General features: G+C 51.8%; 1 protein-coding gene across 6 annotated transcripts in view; it reads right to left on the bottom strand.

Annotated features, from left to right (window-relative positions):
* Agap1 (ArfGAP with GTPase domain, ankyrin repeat and PH domain 1) overlaps positions 1-18,241 on the bottom strand; it is a 465,820-nt gene that overhangs the window by 122,044 nt on the left and 325,535 nt on the right. For 4 of the 6 annotated variants that reach the window (XM_070011299.1, XM_070011253.1, XM_070011564.1 and 1 more), the window contains one exon: positions 11,382-11,540. The exons of the other annotated variants lie outside the window; for them this stretch is intronic. In XM_070011299.1, the coding sequence (XP_069867400.1) occupies positions 11,382-11,540 (159 nt within the window). The remainder of the gene's footprint in view (positions 1-11,381; positions 11,541-18,241) is intronic. 6 annotated transcript variants of the gene reach the window in all.

Consider the following 18,241-nt stretch of genomic DNA (forward strand, 5'->3'; position numbering starts at 1 on the left):
TGTTTAAAATGCTTCTTCATATAAAATCTTAAGTTATTTAAAATAACCATCTGCTTCTGTGTGATATAAAATTTTTAGTATCATTGTGTAATTAATATTAATATCACTTTCTGTTAATAATCTTATCTGTCAGATAATAAAGCAATGATCTAATCTAGGCTCAGTGAAGAAGTTTTAGGGCTGCAAAAAAATCAAAAAGAAACAAGCAGTAATGGGGAAAAGGAGTAGAAGGTTCGAGACTGGAGCCACACAGCTATTCCTCACTGTCTCACAGTGACTTGCTTTCTCTCCCTCTGTCTCCTGTCTCTCTCTGTCTGTCTCTCCCGGTACCTGGGCATGAACAAGGCCTAGTGCTCTTGCTTAGCTTTCATACTCATGCCTGAAACTCTACCACTTGAGCCATGCCTCCTGTCCCATCTTTTACTGGTTAACGGTAGTTGAAATCTCAGAGTTTTCGCTGGTCTGAAATGGATATCTTTGTGAGCAGCTAGGTTTACAGATATGAGCTGTGGGTACCAGGTTATTAGCTAGTCCTTTCTTACCACTTAAAAATCAAGCCTTTCAGGTCTTTCCCTTTGTAAATGGTTAGAAATGCTAAGTTGGGAAGCACAAGAGGAGGGCTTGGAAAAGTTTTATGCTAGTAGTTGGCAATACTACCAAGATATAGCAAGAGTGAGGATTGGCAAACTACTGGATTCCTAGGTTGAGTACCTAAGCAGACCACAGAAGTACAGGTGCATTTTTTTTGCTAGCCGAAGAGAGCTAGCAAACCACAACAGAAACTCATGGCTTAAAGTTATACAATGTCACAGACATTCTAGAGTTGCAAACACAATAGGTATCAGAGTTTTCTTTCCACTTGGAGAAGCAGCACAGGCTCTCCAAAGACATAGCTCCAAAGCAATATACAAAGCATCTGGATCAACATGGTTTATCTTAAAAACCCAAATAACTGGGCTGGGAAGGTGGCTCAATGGTAGAGTGCCTGCCCTGCATGCATGAGGCCCTGGGTTCGATTCCTCAGCACCACATAAGCAGAAAAAGCCAGAAGTGGTACTGTGGCTCAAGTGGTAGAGCACTAGCCTTGAGCTGAAGAGCTGAAGGACAGCGACCAGGCCCGGAGTTCAGGCCCCATGAGTGACAAAACAAACCAGCAAACAAAACAAAACCCAAGTAACTGCCCAGCAGAAAACTGGCAGCACCTCAGAGCTCATTTGGCCAGCAGGACCCCCACCACGGAGTGTGTGCTGTGTCAAGGAGATGAATGTGGCTCCAGGTCCCCAGAACATGGAGACAAGCATGAGCCTCTCACAGAAGACAGGGAGAAAGGGAGATGCGTCATCTGCAGCGGTGAGAAGCCAGGGCGACCACATGTGGCCGAGTGACCAGCCGCTCGTGCCCGGGCAGGACACAACGTAAGAGGGCCCACAGCCTAAGCCTGGTCCAATAAAAATGAAGAAGAGAGGCGTCTGGGAAGGTGGCGAGGGCATGGGGAGGGTCTGGGGAGAGGGGGATGGGGAGGACAGGTCCTCCTCTTGGCAGAGGACTCGCTCACGGGCGGGGCAGGGCAGCCGCTGCAGGTGTGGAGAGGGGATGGGGGTGGATGTGGGGCTTGGCAGGGGGAAACAAAGCAGCAGGAGCGCGCTCTGCGTGCGGCGGGCAGATGTCTGTCTGTCCTGTTTTGAAGATGAGTTGGGCTGCTACGGTAATGAACTTGGAGGAAGCAAGCAAACGCTAGGGGTGGAGTCAGGCCTGGCGAGGCGGAGCTGAGGTGAACACAGTGCGTGGACACAGGGCAGGGAGAGCAGCAGAGGGCTGGTGACCCCCGAGGCCAGGCAGCGTGAGCCAGGCAGACGGAGTGTGTGCTGGGCTAAGGGAAGGCCTTGGAGCCGCTGTGTCTCCGGCTTGAGCTCCTGGGAGAAGATGGTGGAAGGCGTGTTCGCACGCGCATTAACACTCGCAGGATAAAACCTGGGCTCTCTGCCCTCACCGCAGATACCCAGCCGCCCTCCAAGGAGGGCTGGGGACACGCCGGTGGGGAGGGGCAGTGCAGAGGCCAGGCCTGTGGGTTCAGTGTCTTCCGAGTTAGACGGCCAGGCTTCCTCCCCGGGGAGTGCGGGGAGGAGCAGGGAGCTGCCCCGGCCACACTCACGTCCCGAAGGCGCTGGGGAAGGCCACTGGGAGGGGACAGCCAAGGGACAGCGGGAGAAGCACAGCGAAGCCAGAGGTCTCCAAAGCCACGCAGATGAGGGACGGGGCCACGCAGCCTTGCAGGGAGACCCTGGGAGGGCAGGCGGTGGCGAGCTGGCAGGCCCTGGTGTCAGAACACGGGGGCGCGGGGGAAGCCGGGGAAGCTGAGGAGGTAACAGAGGTGTGGAGCACCGGGAGTCAGGAGAGAGGTCAGAGCAGACCTGTGCAGCCCACGGAGCCACGGCCACAAGGGCCCAGAGAGCCTTTGGGAATATGGGGGGCAGGGGCAGACCAGCAATGTCTCCAGGACTCGGGGACGCCGCAGCAGGTATCAGCTAGTAGGGGAAGGAGAAGCGGGGAGAGGAAAGGGCTGGAGCAGCCATCCTGACAGGCACTGTATCACACTGTCTTATGATACTGTGTATCAAAGGCCTTCTAGTAACTTCTACTCACTGTTCCTCGATCCGTTTTCTATATTAACACAGAATAAAGCTAATACTTCACACTCGTGAGCATATGAATGCCAGCAGCATTCATACCACTCTACAAATGTGGTTCTCAAACGGTTGCGAGTTTGAAACTCATGGAATGTTCCAGAACCTGGGCTCCATCTCTGACCACACAAATTAGATCTCTAGCCCTCGGACCTTCTGCTCTGGATGTGACCCAACGTGCCAGTCATTCTTACACTGTGACCCCGCAGGGGCCCAGCAGGCCGGCCTGGCTTGGTAAGAAGCCAGCAGCAGTGGCTGGAGGGATGTCCTCCTAACTCCCCAGTGCTGGCGAGCCTCGGCTCCACACGCACGAGTGTGCCCAGGGCCCCTCTCCAGGTGTGAGAGCCCCCGTTCTGCTGTCTGCACAACTGGCTTGCTGGACTGGAATTCACAACATTGGCTCTTAAGGTTCAACCCATTTCGTGGTCTCAGGTCGACAGCATCCGCAGGGCCCGGCCCGGCCCTGCAAACCTCACGCGGCTGGCTCTCGGCTCCGTCCAGCCTGACCCTTCCCCCCCCCCCCCCCCCGCCGCTGTGCTCAGCTAACCGCTGTCGACCTCCCCTTGGTCCTCTGGGGCGAGGGTCCATCTCCTGTGCCCGGCAAGGGGGAGTGCTCAATGGATGCCACTCCCAGCTGCAACCATAAGCGGCCACGGGAACTGCCACTGAGCTAGAGATGCCACCGTACTTCCATGGCGATGGTCTGAGCTGCGTTGAAAGCAGATGCAGACAAGGCCCCGACGGGAGCCGACTGTGGCAGCCTCCTCACAGAGGAGGCTGGCTTCCTGTTCTTAGAAGAGTTCTTAATTGGAATACAGCAGGTTCTCTGTAGGAAGGGGCCAGAGAACCAAAGGCTGTGATGGTTGACATTTGGGGTCAGACAACTCCTGGGTGCAGGAAGCTTTCCCGTGGACAGTATTTATCAGTATCCCTTGCTTCTATCCAATAGGATTCCAGAAACGAGGTCCTCAGGTCTCACTGTGACAAAAATAATGTCCCTGGATACAAAGTCACCTCTGCTGGAGCACCACTGGGGCTTGTATGGAAACAGTGTCGTCTCTACCATCGGTTTAGGTTTTTACCTGGCATGGCCTTTGGGCGTGGCAGTCACGGCTCCCTATTCTGGTAATTGGGGCAGCCTGTGACTGTCCCATCTCTTCTGGGTCAACAGCCACAGATGGAAACAGCCAATAAGAAGGAACCAGGGAGACAAAGTACAAAGTTGCAGCGTTCTGATCAGGAGGGGAAAAATCCACCTTTCCCCCCTGTGGTCCATTACCCTAGGAAGCTTCTGCCTTCTCCTTGGCCACATGCAGAGACAGGAAGGCAGGCTGTGCAGAGAAGGGAGCTGGGGTCATCCTTTTAATTAGGCCGCCTAGCCTGGTGAACAGAGCAGACCCCTAGCGGGGGAGCCAGGACTGCCCAGCTTTGAGAGATGAGAGCCCAGGGGCCCTTTAACACCGAGCTAAGCTGAAGGTCGATGAAGAACCCCGGGGGATGGCTCCTGAATGGCGGCCAGCTTTGGAAGGAATTGATAAAGGGAAGAGCAGGATCAGCAAGAAGAGAAATGTATACCTGTATGATCAGGCATCGCCTGAAAGAGCAAGCGCTCTGAAAAGACAAATAACTTTTATGACACAATGTTTTAGTTCTGAGCATTCATTCTTCCTTTGACAAAGTAGCAGAGAGAAAGCTCTGAGATCAGAAAGACCTGGGGCAGGAGGGTGGAATTTTGGCTAATTATTGAAGAAGGTGGCCTCTAAGTCTTTCAGCTTTTTTCTACTGGTTATCACATGAAGATAATGATTCTGATGATCAGAAAATGAACTTAGAGATGAGGCTTTTGAAGACCAGAGCAGTGAATGCTTTGTAAACCAACCCCTTCCCCTCAATGATGATCCTACAACAAATTGTACCTCTTGGTCAGAATACAAGAGTGCCACACTACCGCCGCCTGATGGTCAGGCACTAGAATTGTCAGTATAATACCCAAGGAGGGGGAAAAACAACAACAAAACCTGTTCCAACTTAAAAACAAACACAAAACAACCCAATGATCTGACTGTAAGGTCTGCACAGGGACACCTCACCTCCTTCCCTCTTGGCTAAGTCTCTTGCCTAGGTAACTGGCAGACCTGGAAGCAGTCACCTCCGCCCCCCCCCCCCCCCCAGGTCACATCACGAGCCACCTCTCATCACAGGCCTCCCATCTGACCTTAGGAGGGTCCCAGACCCAGAGGTCACATCCAGATCCAGTGTAGCCACACCTTTCCCCTGCCTGGCCACACCCCTTCCTGTCCCTGGCCTAGATAAGTCCTGGCCCAGGGGTGGGTCGCCCCTTCCTTTTTCAGCCATGCCTCTCCACCCTGCAAGGCCGGGGCAGCAGTTCAGTAAGTAAACTTCTTTTCCTGCCTGAATAATGCGTGGTGTTCTCTTCATCGGCTACCTAATGAAACCTACCTATTTAATATACCTTACACTGATCACATGACATGGAAAGGAGCGACAGCTGCCTACAGACTGTGTTCTAAGATGTTGGCTGCTGACCCTTCTTGGACTAGTGGGGAGAAGACTAGTCAAACGAAGTACAGGAGAGGCAAGACACCTGTTACTAACTCCCTGTTGAAACAGTCATGCAAAGCACGTTCATAATAGGAAACGTTTAAAAGTTAGCTCAAGGAGAGCTAGAAATGGACTCATTAGCTTGCTCATGTAACTATAACCCCTCTGCACAGTAACTTTACAATAAAAATATATATTAAAAAAGAATAATGCAACAGGCTATAACTGCTATTTGTAGTTAATGGAGTAAATAGGCATTCTATAATAATTTTATCCTAGAATGCTCTTACGACAAATTTTAAGATTCACATACATTGGTTCTTGCATTTGTAAATGTATATGTATACATGTGTAATTATGTTTATAATGTATAGGAGTGTTTCTAACATTGTTTTGCAGACGATAAAAAACTTTGGAAGACTTAAAAAGTTTGCTCAAGTGAAAAGCACTTGCCTAGCAATTCTAAGGTCCTTAGTTCAAATCCTAGTTCCACCAACAAAACAAAACAAAAATTGCCAGCAGGCCAGATGTCGGTGGCTCATACCCATATCCCTTGGGAAGCTGAGATTGGGAGGGTCAAAGTAAGGTCTTGACCCCTTCTCAACCGGGAGCTGGCACTATGTGCTGTGACTTGTCAGTCCAGTTGATGTAGGAACCCTAGAGTCGGCAGATCACAGCTCAGGCATGTTCCTGTGCCCTGGCAGAAACCTGACCCCATCTCAAAAATAACCACTAATGCAAAAAAGGGTCAGAGGCATGGTTCAGAGAGGTACAGCTCCTGCTTAGCCAGTATGAAACCCTAAGTTCACACCCTGAGAAACAAAAACAACAAGGGAAAAACTTGGGTAAAATATCAAGTGCTTCCAATTTAGGATCTGTCTAATAAACTCAGATTCCAGTGGGAAAATGTAACAATTATTTGTTAAAACTGATTTCTAACTAGTTAGAAGGAAGCAGAGACCAGAGCACACATGCTGGGGCAGGCATACACAAAGGTAGGAACTTGAACATGTGCGTGTACTTGCACACTCACACACACACACACACACACACACACACACACACACACACACACACCAAGCACACCTCCCACGTAGAAAAGATGAACAAGGCATCTGTGCTCCATCCTGACAAAGCCAAGTGGTCGCGGCAGTTGCAGAGACAAGGGGAGGCACGGAGCGACGCGGGAGAGTCAGGTGGAGAGATGCGGTGTTAACAGTGATGGCCGGTCAGCGCGCCAGAAGATAAACGGTTGGACTGAAGCAATCGGGAACGGGGTGGAGCCATCAGAACAACCTGACAGTTAGGAGGCAGAGAAATGTGGCTGCCACGGCAACAGCCACAGGCTCAGCTGAGGCTGCCACTTGCAAGGGGGTGGGGTGGGGGAAGGGTCAGGCTGGCCCAGACACTTAGGGAGGCAGGCAGACGCCCAGGGGCCGCCGCTGGGGTGCTGGCCTTGGCCCCCAGCACAGGGGCAATGCATTTTAAACCACACCTTGTTTTGAACGGAGCTGTGAGCTATCAATGCCCTTTTCCGCCCAATGGCTCCCCACAGAAAGGCTAACACTTCTGGAAAAAATTACCTGTAGAGAAACCGATTAACAAACAGAGGAACAAAAAAATTACAGGCATCCAATGAGATTCAAGAAAACCCCGGGCCAATAGTTGTTGCAGAGATAATTGTTCTGAATCTATCAATAACGCTAAGCTGCCCCTGAACTGACGGCAAACACCAATTTCTTTTACCCAGGGTTATAAGTCGGCGTTCGAGGGCTCACTACTGCCATTACGGTGATAAACAGTTCAAACCACAACAGGATCTGACATGGAGATCAATTCTGAGTCCATAAAGAATCCACACAAGAGGTTCCAGGACAGGAATTTACAGCCACCAGTTTTTATTCTCTCTTGCTGCAAAAATTACTTCTGTCAAACACTTAGGGGAGTGAGAAAAAAAATGTAAAAAAATTAATTTTTCATATACTACTGGAACGGCCTTTTTCAATGCAGAAGCGCAGGATGAATATGCTCTGAATTTAAAAAAATGACGCTGAGCAGCGCGGGGCGCTTAGCCAGGAGGGGTCTCGTCCCGCCGCTCCTCTGCCAGCCGGAGACAGCGGTTTGAAACCCCGAGCAGAGCTGCGTGGATCTCCGCCAAGGGCAGATGCGGGCCTCATGTTAGCAACGCCAAATTATATTAGACGTTTAATTTTAAACCCCAGGTACTTAATGTAAAACCTTACAACAGTCATAGTCATAAAGCAGTGGGGCATTCCATTCCACAGAATGAAATCTCCTGCCCTTCTCCTCTTAATTTAGCCAGTGCTTCCTGTTTCCTGGTCTTACCCTCTACGGAGTCATCTGTCTAATTAGGGGTTCCTCCCTTCCCCCTTCACCCCCCCCTCCCCTGTACCTGTGTGTCAAAGGGAAAGACTGAGAAGTGCTAAGGAGCCCAGGTCTTAATGGAGGGGAGTCTGAAGGGAAAATGGAATCAAAATGCTGCTGTTACCTTTTTCATGAAAATCTTAGAAGAAAAGGGCTTCAATCAACTGTGCCCAGTAGAGGAAGCAGGGCCGCAAGTCCTCAGGACTCACTGTTTCCGGTATGGAGCACCACAGCACTGTTGATACTTGGGGTGAGGACTTAAAATCTGGTTAGAAACAGGTATTCCAGAAAGCTCCGACAGACCCTGCACCTGCTGTTCCTTAATCATGGCCACAGTCTGGCCACCGCCCCATCATTGTGCAGTCTACAAGCAGAGATAGAGGCTTCCTGGCCTGGGCACCTGCAGTTCTATCCAACTCCAGGAACTATCAGTGGCCGCTTGGTGTGGGGCCCACTCTCGAGAAGGATCTAGAGTCATGGTTCCCCCACTTCTGTGTGGTGCCGGCCCCCAGCACACGCACTCTGGATGTGGCAGGTCTGAATATGCTCTGAGAACATGTCTCTCTAAGCAGTTCCCAAAGGCCCGTGTTCAGAGGGAAGATCCAAGACCTGGAGCCAATCCCAGGCCAGTCCCAGGCCATACCAGGAACTGGTAACGCTTCAGCCCTGTAAGGAGTCCCCCATTGATACAACAGGGCCAGCCACAGCACCCGCTGCACGAGCTCATCCAAATGAAGATACCAGATACTTCGATGGATACATTACTGTTCCCTTTCCTGAAACACTGGTGCTGGTGGTTCCCAACTGCAATCCTAGCTATTCAGGAGGCTGAGATCTAAGGCATGTGGCTGGGAGCCAGCCTGGGCAGGAAAGTCCATGAGATTCGTCTAATTACCCATCAAAAAAAATCTGGAAGCTGTGGTTCAACAGGGAGAGTGGTAGGTAGCTTTGAGCAAAAATGCTAAGCAAGAGAGGAAGCCCCTGAGTACAAGCCCTAGTAGTGACACAAAACAAAACAAAACATATTGGGTGTGACAAGTTATCAATCTTTAGATTGATCCCTGCAAAGCTGTAGGCCTTGCAATTCTACACACCTTTCTGTGAATTTTCTGAATCTCTGCTCTTCCTTCATTTTCGCCCTACTCCTTTCATGGCCAGTTTAAGAAAAAAATATAAACTGGTATACTAAAAATATATTTCACATTGATTTTTGCAATGGGAATCTTAAAGATACAGAATTTTGTACGATCAAAGCATGCTTCAACCATAGCTATCGAAACTATGCAGCCCTTCCCCCCAGTCTAGCTCTTGGGATGACCGAAGCAGATAGCTGCTCATCAGTGTGAGAGTACGGACGGTGCAGAAGCGCTGGAGAACAGGCCGGGTCCATCAACAGGGAGCTGGTTCATCACGGCACACCCGGAAGATGGACTACAAGATGGCCACTAGCGGGACAGGCTGGAAGACGCATATGCACCGATACGGAATGCACCTTTGCCCTTTAAAAAGTCTTAAGACACAATACTAAGTAACCAGGCCACCCTGGCCTCTCAGCGCTCAGCTCGCTTCTGCTTCTCCTCATTTTGCTGTGCTCAACTGTACTACACTTCGGATCATCGCTGTTCCATTCTTCCTCTTTCTCCTGTCTTTATCCACATTGCCCCAATGGTTATAACATCATCTTCCTGCCGTCTCACACGGAAGATTCATAGGTTCTCTAAGCGGCGCTCAAGTGTGATCCTCCTTGGGAAGGTTCCCTTGATTAACTATGGGTCTGTAAACTACCTGCTGGGTTCCAGCTCTGGTCTTCCCGCACAGGAAGCCCGAAGCCCAGGGCTCCTGCTTGTGTGTCCTACTTCCTGTGTCAGGCTTTGTAAAGTCAAGGGGCACACGAGTCATCAATGGACACCCAAATTTGCTTGAATACGTGACACCACACGTGACTCCTGGGGTCCCAGCACAGCCAGATCAGCACAGCCAACATCCCTGTGAGGTGCTGCCACCCAAACCTCGGGCCTAGAAATAAGGAAGCCTCCCGACCCACAGGGATTTGCAGTGTGGAAATCCCGCTGCACACGTGTGTAATTACACACACACACACACACACACACACACAGAGCTGGCAGCAGGAGGGAGGGCTGGCGGTAGAGTCTATCGCAGAGACGATGGTGCATGAGAGGAATTTGTACAAAGTGAGCTGTAGACAGACTGCTATCTTCCTGCATGCAAGTCCAGTGAAGGTGGGGGCCCTGCGCCCTAGCCTCTCATCAGACTCCACGGTGCCTCGGGATTCACACTGCGAAGATCCTCTGGCACCGGAAGGGGATTCACAGAGGGGTCTGGCGCCCACAGGCCTGGGGCTCAGGGAAGCCCCCCGGCCGCCTCTGAGTGCCTCCCCCACGGCTTTAGCCACATAATCTAACACAGGCTGGCTTCTGAATCTTCCTGAGTATACTATTAATCTGTAATGGTTCCAAGTATTTGAAAATTAATTAAAGGATTTGCTTTTCCTCAATTGTAACCACGGTAATAACTATTGTCCTGGAAGGTACATGTTATGTGTTATCTCTTCGGGGGAGGGGGTCACGCCTACTGAACCGACAGGAAGGCAGAGGCTCGTGGAGGAAAGGTCCTGAGGCTGCTGTGGAGATCAGGCTCACCCTGGAGGCCTGAGTGCGCCCAGGCCAGGTCCCCTTCTCTGCTGGGGAGCTCGGGGTCAGCACTGCCTTTCCAGATGAGGGGAAGCCAGCCGGCAGAGGCCCTGCAGACGTGTCTGCTACCTGGCAAAGCATCTCTTCTGCACTGAGGCAAGAACCCCAGGAGTGTGCTGGTCCTGGGGCTGGGGCTCCGGGCCACGCCTGAGCTGTGTTCTAGTCACGGTGATAGCTTCATGTCCTCTGGAGCCAACTGTCCTGACTCCGCTTCTCCCCCGTCTTACTCTGAGACATCTTCATCGGAGGCCTTTGCGTGGAGCAATGTGGGCCAACCAGAAATAAGGATGATGTTTACCCAGAGCAAGCGTCCTGCTGCAGCAGCTGGCCGGTCTACAGGGAAGACCTGATGCTGAATCTTTTAATTAGAACAAATTATGCTGAAATTACTCTAAAACCCTCTCTGATAGATTGCATACAACAGTGGGAATTCCCTTAAATACCGGTGAACGGGCCACAGACAGAATGCCACAGGCAAAGCATGCTGCCCAGTCAGGGTGCCCGGCACGCTGTATATCTGTCCCCCACGAAGCACGCCACACTTGTCAAAAAAAAAAAAAAGTGGAAGGAAGACTGGGAATATTTCCTAGAATCCACTCGACTCAGATGACAGAGGGGGCTCCCCGAGTCCGGAGGGCACACCGAGGATCCTGGAGAACGGGCCCAGAGGATGACCTAACCTGAACAGCGTAAAGGTGGACGAAGGTGGAATGTGCACCAGGCCTCGTGGGGCCGTGCGATTGGGGGTGTGGCGTCGGACACTGCTTCTCAGCCCCACCGTCTCCTGGTCACATGACCCTGGTAAGGGCTACCTGCCCTGTCCTCAGCCTCAGTTTGCCAATCTGTCCAATGGAAACGGACATCTGCTCCCTGGCCAGAGAGGACCGCATGAGATGACGTGTGATGGAGGTGAGACAGCCTGCCACGGACAAAATGGTCCCAAGAGGACGGGTGAGATGCACACGGCTGACGGCGAGCCCCCGGCGTCCACGGAGGACCTGGTGGTGGCCGCGGCCTGTGGGGCTGCGCCCCCTCTTACCACTGCTGATGGCGGCGTTTGCAATGACCGTAGCCTCACTCCACTGGTCGGCACTGGAGACTGAGTAGGAGCGCTGGTGCATGCCGTCGGGTCGGCTGTTGAAGGAGACCAGGCTGATGCCGCTTGCCATCTGAGACCCAGACGCACTAGTGACATTCCCTAGGAATAAACAAGTCAGGTGAACACCACGGCGGAGTACAGACCGCAGAAGCCAGCCTGTGCTAGTTTATGGGGCCTCAGGTTGCACGCACGACCACCGAGAGTCACCGTCCGCCTGCCCAGGTGGCCTGTGGGGGTGTCACGCGGGGAATGGGTGTGAGGAAGCCAGGGTGGCGCGCACCCCAAGAAAGGGTGACAGCACGTCGTGAAGGAACTGCAGCCCGCGGATCACTGCTGCTCCCCAAGTCCCCCAAATGCACAGCACTGCCCCTCAGCTCTGAAGCCAGGGGACCCAGGTGGTCCTGGGAAAGCACACCTCGGGGCTGGGTGAGAGGCAGCTCACCGTGCCCAGCCAAGCGGCTGACGTCAATGGCGCAGGCCTGCTTTATGAAGAGCACACATCAAAGTTCTTCACTATGAAGGGAACACAGACTCTCAGGCTAAGCCAGTTTATTCCTAACTTTGCAAAGACTAAGCAGAGGTAAAACAACTTGTAATTTCATGGCACACCCCGATGGTTCCACTGTCTATGTGGTGATCCGAATCAACTGCTCCATAATCGAGATGAATCATCGGATCATCCCAATTTTACATGCTAAAAGATAAGTAAGTACTTTTTGGTAAAGTTGGGCCAATCTTTTCCACTGCTCATGACAGTCTGTTAGATCTGTATGCAGATCTTCAGATGTCTTTTTAAAAAAACTTTCCTCTGATTGTTTTAGTTGAGAATCAATTACATTTTCAGCTGCCCCAGTGGAAGATTTCACCGTACCCGGCATTTTGTGTACAGCCAATCAGTACTTCCAAAGTCTGGCCAGTTACTAGAATTCCCTGTGGATCCTTTTATAACTCAGAGGCTTCAAAATCAGGCTTCTGATTCTGATTCAGATGGCCAGGGTGGGGTTTGGGGCATGTGCATTTTGTAAGGTAGCCGTGGGGACTATCTTCCCCTACAAACACGAGACCCCAGTGTTATCCCTTACAGCCCTGGAAAGTTCCAGTCACTTACTAAAAGGCAGCATGGAGTGAAACAACCAAAGTATAGCCAACGATGGGATTTTGCTATCTACACTAGAAAGAAAAAGAGAACCTATTGCGTGCTGCTGTCTGAACTGCATATGCTTTGGCTGTCATAAGGAAGCTCATAGGGAGGTCTATGGGACTGTACAAACAAAACCAGAGACGAGCGATGGAGAGGAACAGGAGGTTGAGACCAACCTGCTCAAGCTGGGACCACAAACCCCAACAGCATCAGAGTCTGGGAATCAGAAATGCAGATGCCCAGGCCTGTGGGCACCTGCTTTCTTGTAGGACACTAAGTGATGGGGTACTTGGCTGGGCTTTCACAGAGCTCAGATTAATTACACGACAAAACCCCAATCCAGAAAATAACCAAGATGATGAAGCAACTCTAACTGGAGCCCTTTCCCCCTTGGCCAGGAGCTTGGGCCAGTCCGCCCTGAGGGCGGGGCTTGAGGCTTGACCTGCCCAACCCTGGGAATACACAGCAGGTTCTGGTCGCCTCCTGAGCTGAGGACACGCAACCCAACCCCATTTGTCTCACTTCTGCTTCTCTAGGGAGCCAGAGAGGGAGCTGGTGTTCCCGGAGGCTACTACCTGCTGCTCTCTGGGATTCTCCAGGCCACCGCAGAGACCGGAACTTAGTCGCAGCGTCCCTCTAGAGTGGGCGAGAGAGGGGCTCCATCTGTAGGGTCCACCCGGGGCTCCGGCAGCTGGCATCCACCACTTTCCTGCCTTGCTTTCCTCTCGGGGGTACCCACACGGGGTGCTCCAGAACATCCTGGCTTCTTGCAGTGCTCAGCCAATGGGGAGCAGGGCAGGCACATAAAGGCGGAGGATGGTGAGATTCGGGTGTCCGTTCCAGGGCTCCCTCCCAGAGTTGCCTTGGCTGGCCCAGCACTGCCCCACTGGTATCATTCTTGCCCTGCCTGGTGCTCATGGTACCCTTGTGCTCCTCTTCCCAAAGGACCCAGATCCTATACATCTGCCCCTTAGGGCAGCAAGTGGGGACAAAGTGCTTCCCAAGAGGGGCGTGCTGGGTCCCTTCCCCCCTTTCCTGTGCTTGCTAGCGGATGGAGGCTGCAGGCCAGGCCACTGCCGACAGTTTCACGGGAGATGGAGGGAAAGGGACAGGTGGGACGGGAATCTCTGAGGGGATCGCAACTGCTCTGAGCCCATCCTGGCACGGTGTCACCCACGGTGTGGCTCAACATCCAGACGACTTCTTGGGCTCCGTGATGCCCGTCAGAACCCCAGCTGGTGCTGCCACACGCAGATGCTGCCCATCTCTTGGCCCACAATGGCCGTCTAGGGGGTGACCGTTCCCAGGACAACCAGTGCCATGATGCCCCAGTCCACCGTGGGCTGTCAGCAAATTCGAGGGGGAAAGGTCCGCCTACACCGCACAGCGAGCGAGTCTGAGCTGCAGACGGCACACGCGCTCAGACGACAGAGCTGAGGAAGAACCCGTTTCCAGATGGCAAGGTCTTTGAAGGCCAGACAGCGCCCTGCAAGACAATGCTGCTACGGAGTCTGTGGCTGATCCCAAGTTCTCAGACATCTTGCTGACTGAAATTCCGCAAGTCCAGCACAAGCTCAGGTCCAAGATGCTGGGATGCTGGCGGTGTGGCTCTGGGATGGGTCTCCAAGAGGACAAATGGAGACCTCTAAGACCTGCATGATCCACGCTCCTGGCATCCAGAATGAAGACCAGCCGGCCTGATGCTCCAAGGGGGGATTCTCCTTACACAGCCACATCCAAACCAGGCTTTGAGACCAAACAGAACCCTGACAAAGCTGGAAAAATCAACACCCACAGGTGGACATATACTCCTAAAAGTTAAGTTTTAAGCATGACATTTATATGTGAGTGCGCACGTGCATGTGCATGCACGCGTGTGCAGGAAATATCTCAACATGTCATGGCACAAATAAAACATGTCTGGTTTTCCATCCAGGGAGTAAACTTCTCTTTCTATCTACTAGCCTACTCCATTTTAATCAGTTCAATATTTTTTTGCAAGCACCAGCCATGACATAATGAAACAAAAGTATTTTCCATGATGACGTAGAGATATTATTTACTGAACTGAAAAAAAAAACCCATTATGAACAGTAGGAAAATACTGCTTCTTTCTTCACATACAGTTTAGGAGGCAGGCACTTGCCTCTAAATGCAAATGTACAGAGACAGGTGTCTAAGGTGGAGGCTTGCGGAGGTCCAGAGGCTGGGACCACACCGGGTGGGCGGGGCCTAGTGGTGCCACCTCTGACCAAGACTACGCTGCCAGGTGCTTCTCTACTTCCAATATGCCCACTAGCCAAAGAAACGGCTCTCAAACGTTCAGTGACTTTTACAAACAGTTGCAGACATTCCTAATCGACTTGAAACTGGTCATAGATTCTGATCCTGGTTCTGGGGTTTGAACTCAGAGGTTAGACACTCATGGTGCCTTGGCTGCTTCTGCTCAAGGTTGGTACCTTATCTCGCCGTAGCTCCACTTCTGGTTTGTTTTGTTTCTTTCTGGTTAACTGGGGATAAGAGTTGCATAGACTTCCCTGCTGGGTTGGCTTTGAATCTCGAGCCTCGGATCTCAGTCTCATGAGATTACAGGTGTGAGCCACCAAGGCCTGGGTTTCTCATGCTTTTTAGACACACGCACTCCATCTGAGTCTACTGTGTAATTTCACTTTTTCTAAGTGAGTGTCATTAATTGCCTAAACAGTTCCGAGCCCGCTTCCGATTTTCCTATGTAAGCATCTAGGAGCATCTGCCCCACGTACTACCACACAGAGACCGCATCGCTCTGGGAGAGCAACACTCCTGCAGTGCTCCAGGGTTACGGCCCTCTCACTGAGTGGTCACTCATTTCATGTTAGCAAGTTATTAATTAAGCCTGAGAAGCTGAAGTTCTCATTTGTGAAGGAAGCGAATGGCTTTATGTGTTTGAGGAAGAGGGCGCCCAGCTGCCCGGCATGTTTGGCATGCAAAGGTGCTCACAGCCCCAGGACTGGCAGTGGGAGAGAAATCGGTGGCTGGCTCACTAACCTCAAGTCAGAGTCAGGGACAAGAGGCCTTCTAGGAAGCTGACTCTTTCTGGAGACCAGGGCATGGGCTTCCCCCGGGGAGGGAAGGGTGAGGAGGGAGCTTCCCATACTCCCCTTCTTCCCGCTCTCCCTCTTCTCCACACCCTGGGGCCTGGCAGCGAACCATGCCCCCCACAGGCAGCTGTGCACGGGCCTCAGCTTCTCCCCGTTTCTTCTTTCGGCTGTCTACTGAGCCTTCAGCCATCTACTGCCTGCCCCAAATGGCTGCTCTGTCCATCAGAGATGGGATGATGACAGTGTCAGTGTCCCTGACAAAGGTAGGCAGGCTGGCCTGCACCCCATCATAAAAGCCTGGGGCACCCAAAGCATGGGGTTCGTTCCTGTAACGTACTGTGGAGTTTGGGTGTCTCTGGATGGGGACTAGGCTTGGGGCATCACAGTGCTGGTTCTCTGGTCTTGCTATGTGGACGGAGGGGCTGTCGTTGGTCTTGGCCATGAGTCTCATTGGCCATGTAATTACGGTAGTGAACTAATGATCTTGTCAGCTCTTTTTTTTTTGGTCCGGTCGTGGGGCCTGAACTCTGGGCCTGGGTGCTGTCCCTCAGCTCTTCAGCTCAAGGCTAGCGCTCTACCACTTGAGCCACAGCGCCACTTCCGGCTTTTATTCTTTTTGCTTATGTGGTGCTGAGGACTCGAACTCAGGGCCTCATGCATGCAAGGCAAGTGCTCAACCACTGAGCCACCTTCCCAGCCCCATGATCTTGGTCAGCTCTTAAGGAGAGTGACACGGGTCCCTGCATGCGCCATCCCTGCCACCGACCCCTACGCTGCCCATCCTTGCTCAAGCCCCTGCTGTGCTGGGAGCAAGGGAGGGGGACAGAGTCTCTGCTGCCAGGAAATCTCAGTCCACCAGTGTCCCAGAAGCACAACGGTGACGGTGACACAGAAGCTGCTGGAAGAGCAAGGGCCAGGGGGCACCCCCTGCTGGAAGGACGCGGTAGAACATGAGGGGGTGAGTTTAGACTGGGGATTTACTGGACCCAGATGGCTGGAGGATGAGCAGAGCCTAGGACACACCCTTCTACTCTCCCGGGGCCACCTACAACGCTCCTCTAACGCGTGCATTTCAGGCTCCCATACTACGTGCCACAGTTGATTTCCTCAAGATCCTTCTTTGAAATCCCTCCAGATTAAACCTACGTGCAGGTGTGCGCAGATGTGTCCACCGCAGAGCACAGGATGCCTCATGGCCCCATAGAAATGACGGCAGCGTCCACGTGGACAGCACACTCTGGCCCGGACACACACTTCAAGAGTGGACACAGACCCTGCAGACAGGCTCCAGCAGAAAAACAGCATAGACAGACTGAAGCCGACGGGGTGAGCAGAAAATGGACCGACACCGCCGTGCCTGACGGTTCAAGAGCAGCAGACATGTCCGTTCGTGCTGCAAAGCGTCACGCGGTGGCATCTATGTGAGTGCGGGAGGAGCGGACCCCGGGACCCCGGCCCCTGCTCTGTCCATCTATCTCAGTTACACCAGGGACTCTGCACAGTCTATGCGTATGTTGTGGTCAAATCAGCCTGGAAAGGCTAAACAGATGCCATTTGAATGGGTTGAAACTTTGAATCAGGTCAGGAGACGCAGGCAAGAACTGAGTTGGGCATCTCTGTCACTCACTCACAAGTCGCTTAGGGTGAACGGCACAGGACCCTGACTTCCGCATGGAAGTGTCACAGAAGGACCCCTCCGGCTTTTGTCTTGGCATTTCCCCTCCTCAACATTACCAGGGAACACACAAATGGCTCCTACCTGGCCTGTGCTGCTCTCAAAAGGCGTGCGTCCTCTGATAGCCCATCTCTGGTCAGCTGGTGCGCGCCCTGATTAGCGAGGGGAGGCTGCATTACCATGCTAATCCAGGTCTTCCTGGCGCCTTGCCTTGCGATGGATGTGCATGTACTTAGGGGGCTGCCTTGATTAGTTGAAGCGTCTCTGGGTCAAAAGCACCAGATTCTCTCCAAAGAATAATTTCAGCGGTACTTACATCCCTAAAGTGTAAGAGTTGATTTGAAAAGGTACTTACCTCCACCATATGCTATTTTTCTTTAAACAATTTGCATTTCAAAGTGAATATGGCATTTATATCTGAATGAGTATCAGTATGTTGCCTGAGCTCATCTCCGACAAGCATGAGAAAGATGCGGGTTTTCTATTGAACCAGAGTGTTTTCATCCACCAAATGACATCAAAGACACAGTTCTTCTTTTAAGCTATAGGCTTATTACATTAAAAATAGCCTGTTCTGATTTTTAAAAAATACACTCTCATGATGACCTCTCTCAGCATTCAAGGAAAGATTCATCAACAATCACTTCCTTTTACATTTCAAAATGTTTTTCACTGCACCTTCCAATTTTGGTCTACTTCACAAACAAGACTAAACTTTATACTAAAAGAAAACAGTCCTGGACATTTGACTTCAGTAAGATGGAATAAAGCGGCAACTATGACAAAGATGGTGGTATCAAACTTTCATGGACTGGGATGGGGAGAGAAGTCACAAAGACTTCGAGGAGCACCAAGTGAGAGACGGATGTTTATTACCATGGTGAAGTCGTGTAACCTAAAAAAT

This window comes from Dipodomys merriami, unplaced genomic scaffold (assembly GCF_024711535.1).
Source record: "Dipodomys merriami isolate MVZ:Mamm:240054 unplaced genomic scaffold, mDipMer1.0.p SCAF_1, whole genome shotgun sequence".
Classification (NCBI taxonomy): Eukaryota; Metazoa; Chordata; class Mammalia; order Rodentia; family Heteromyidae; genus Dipodomys; species Dipodomys merriami.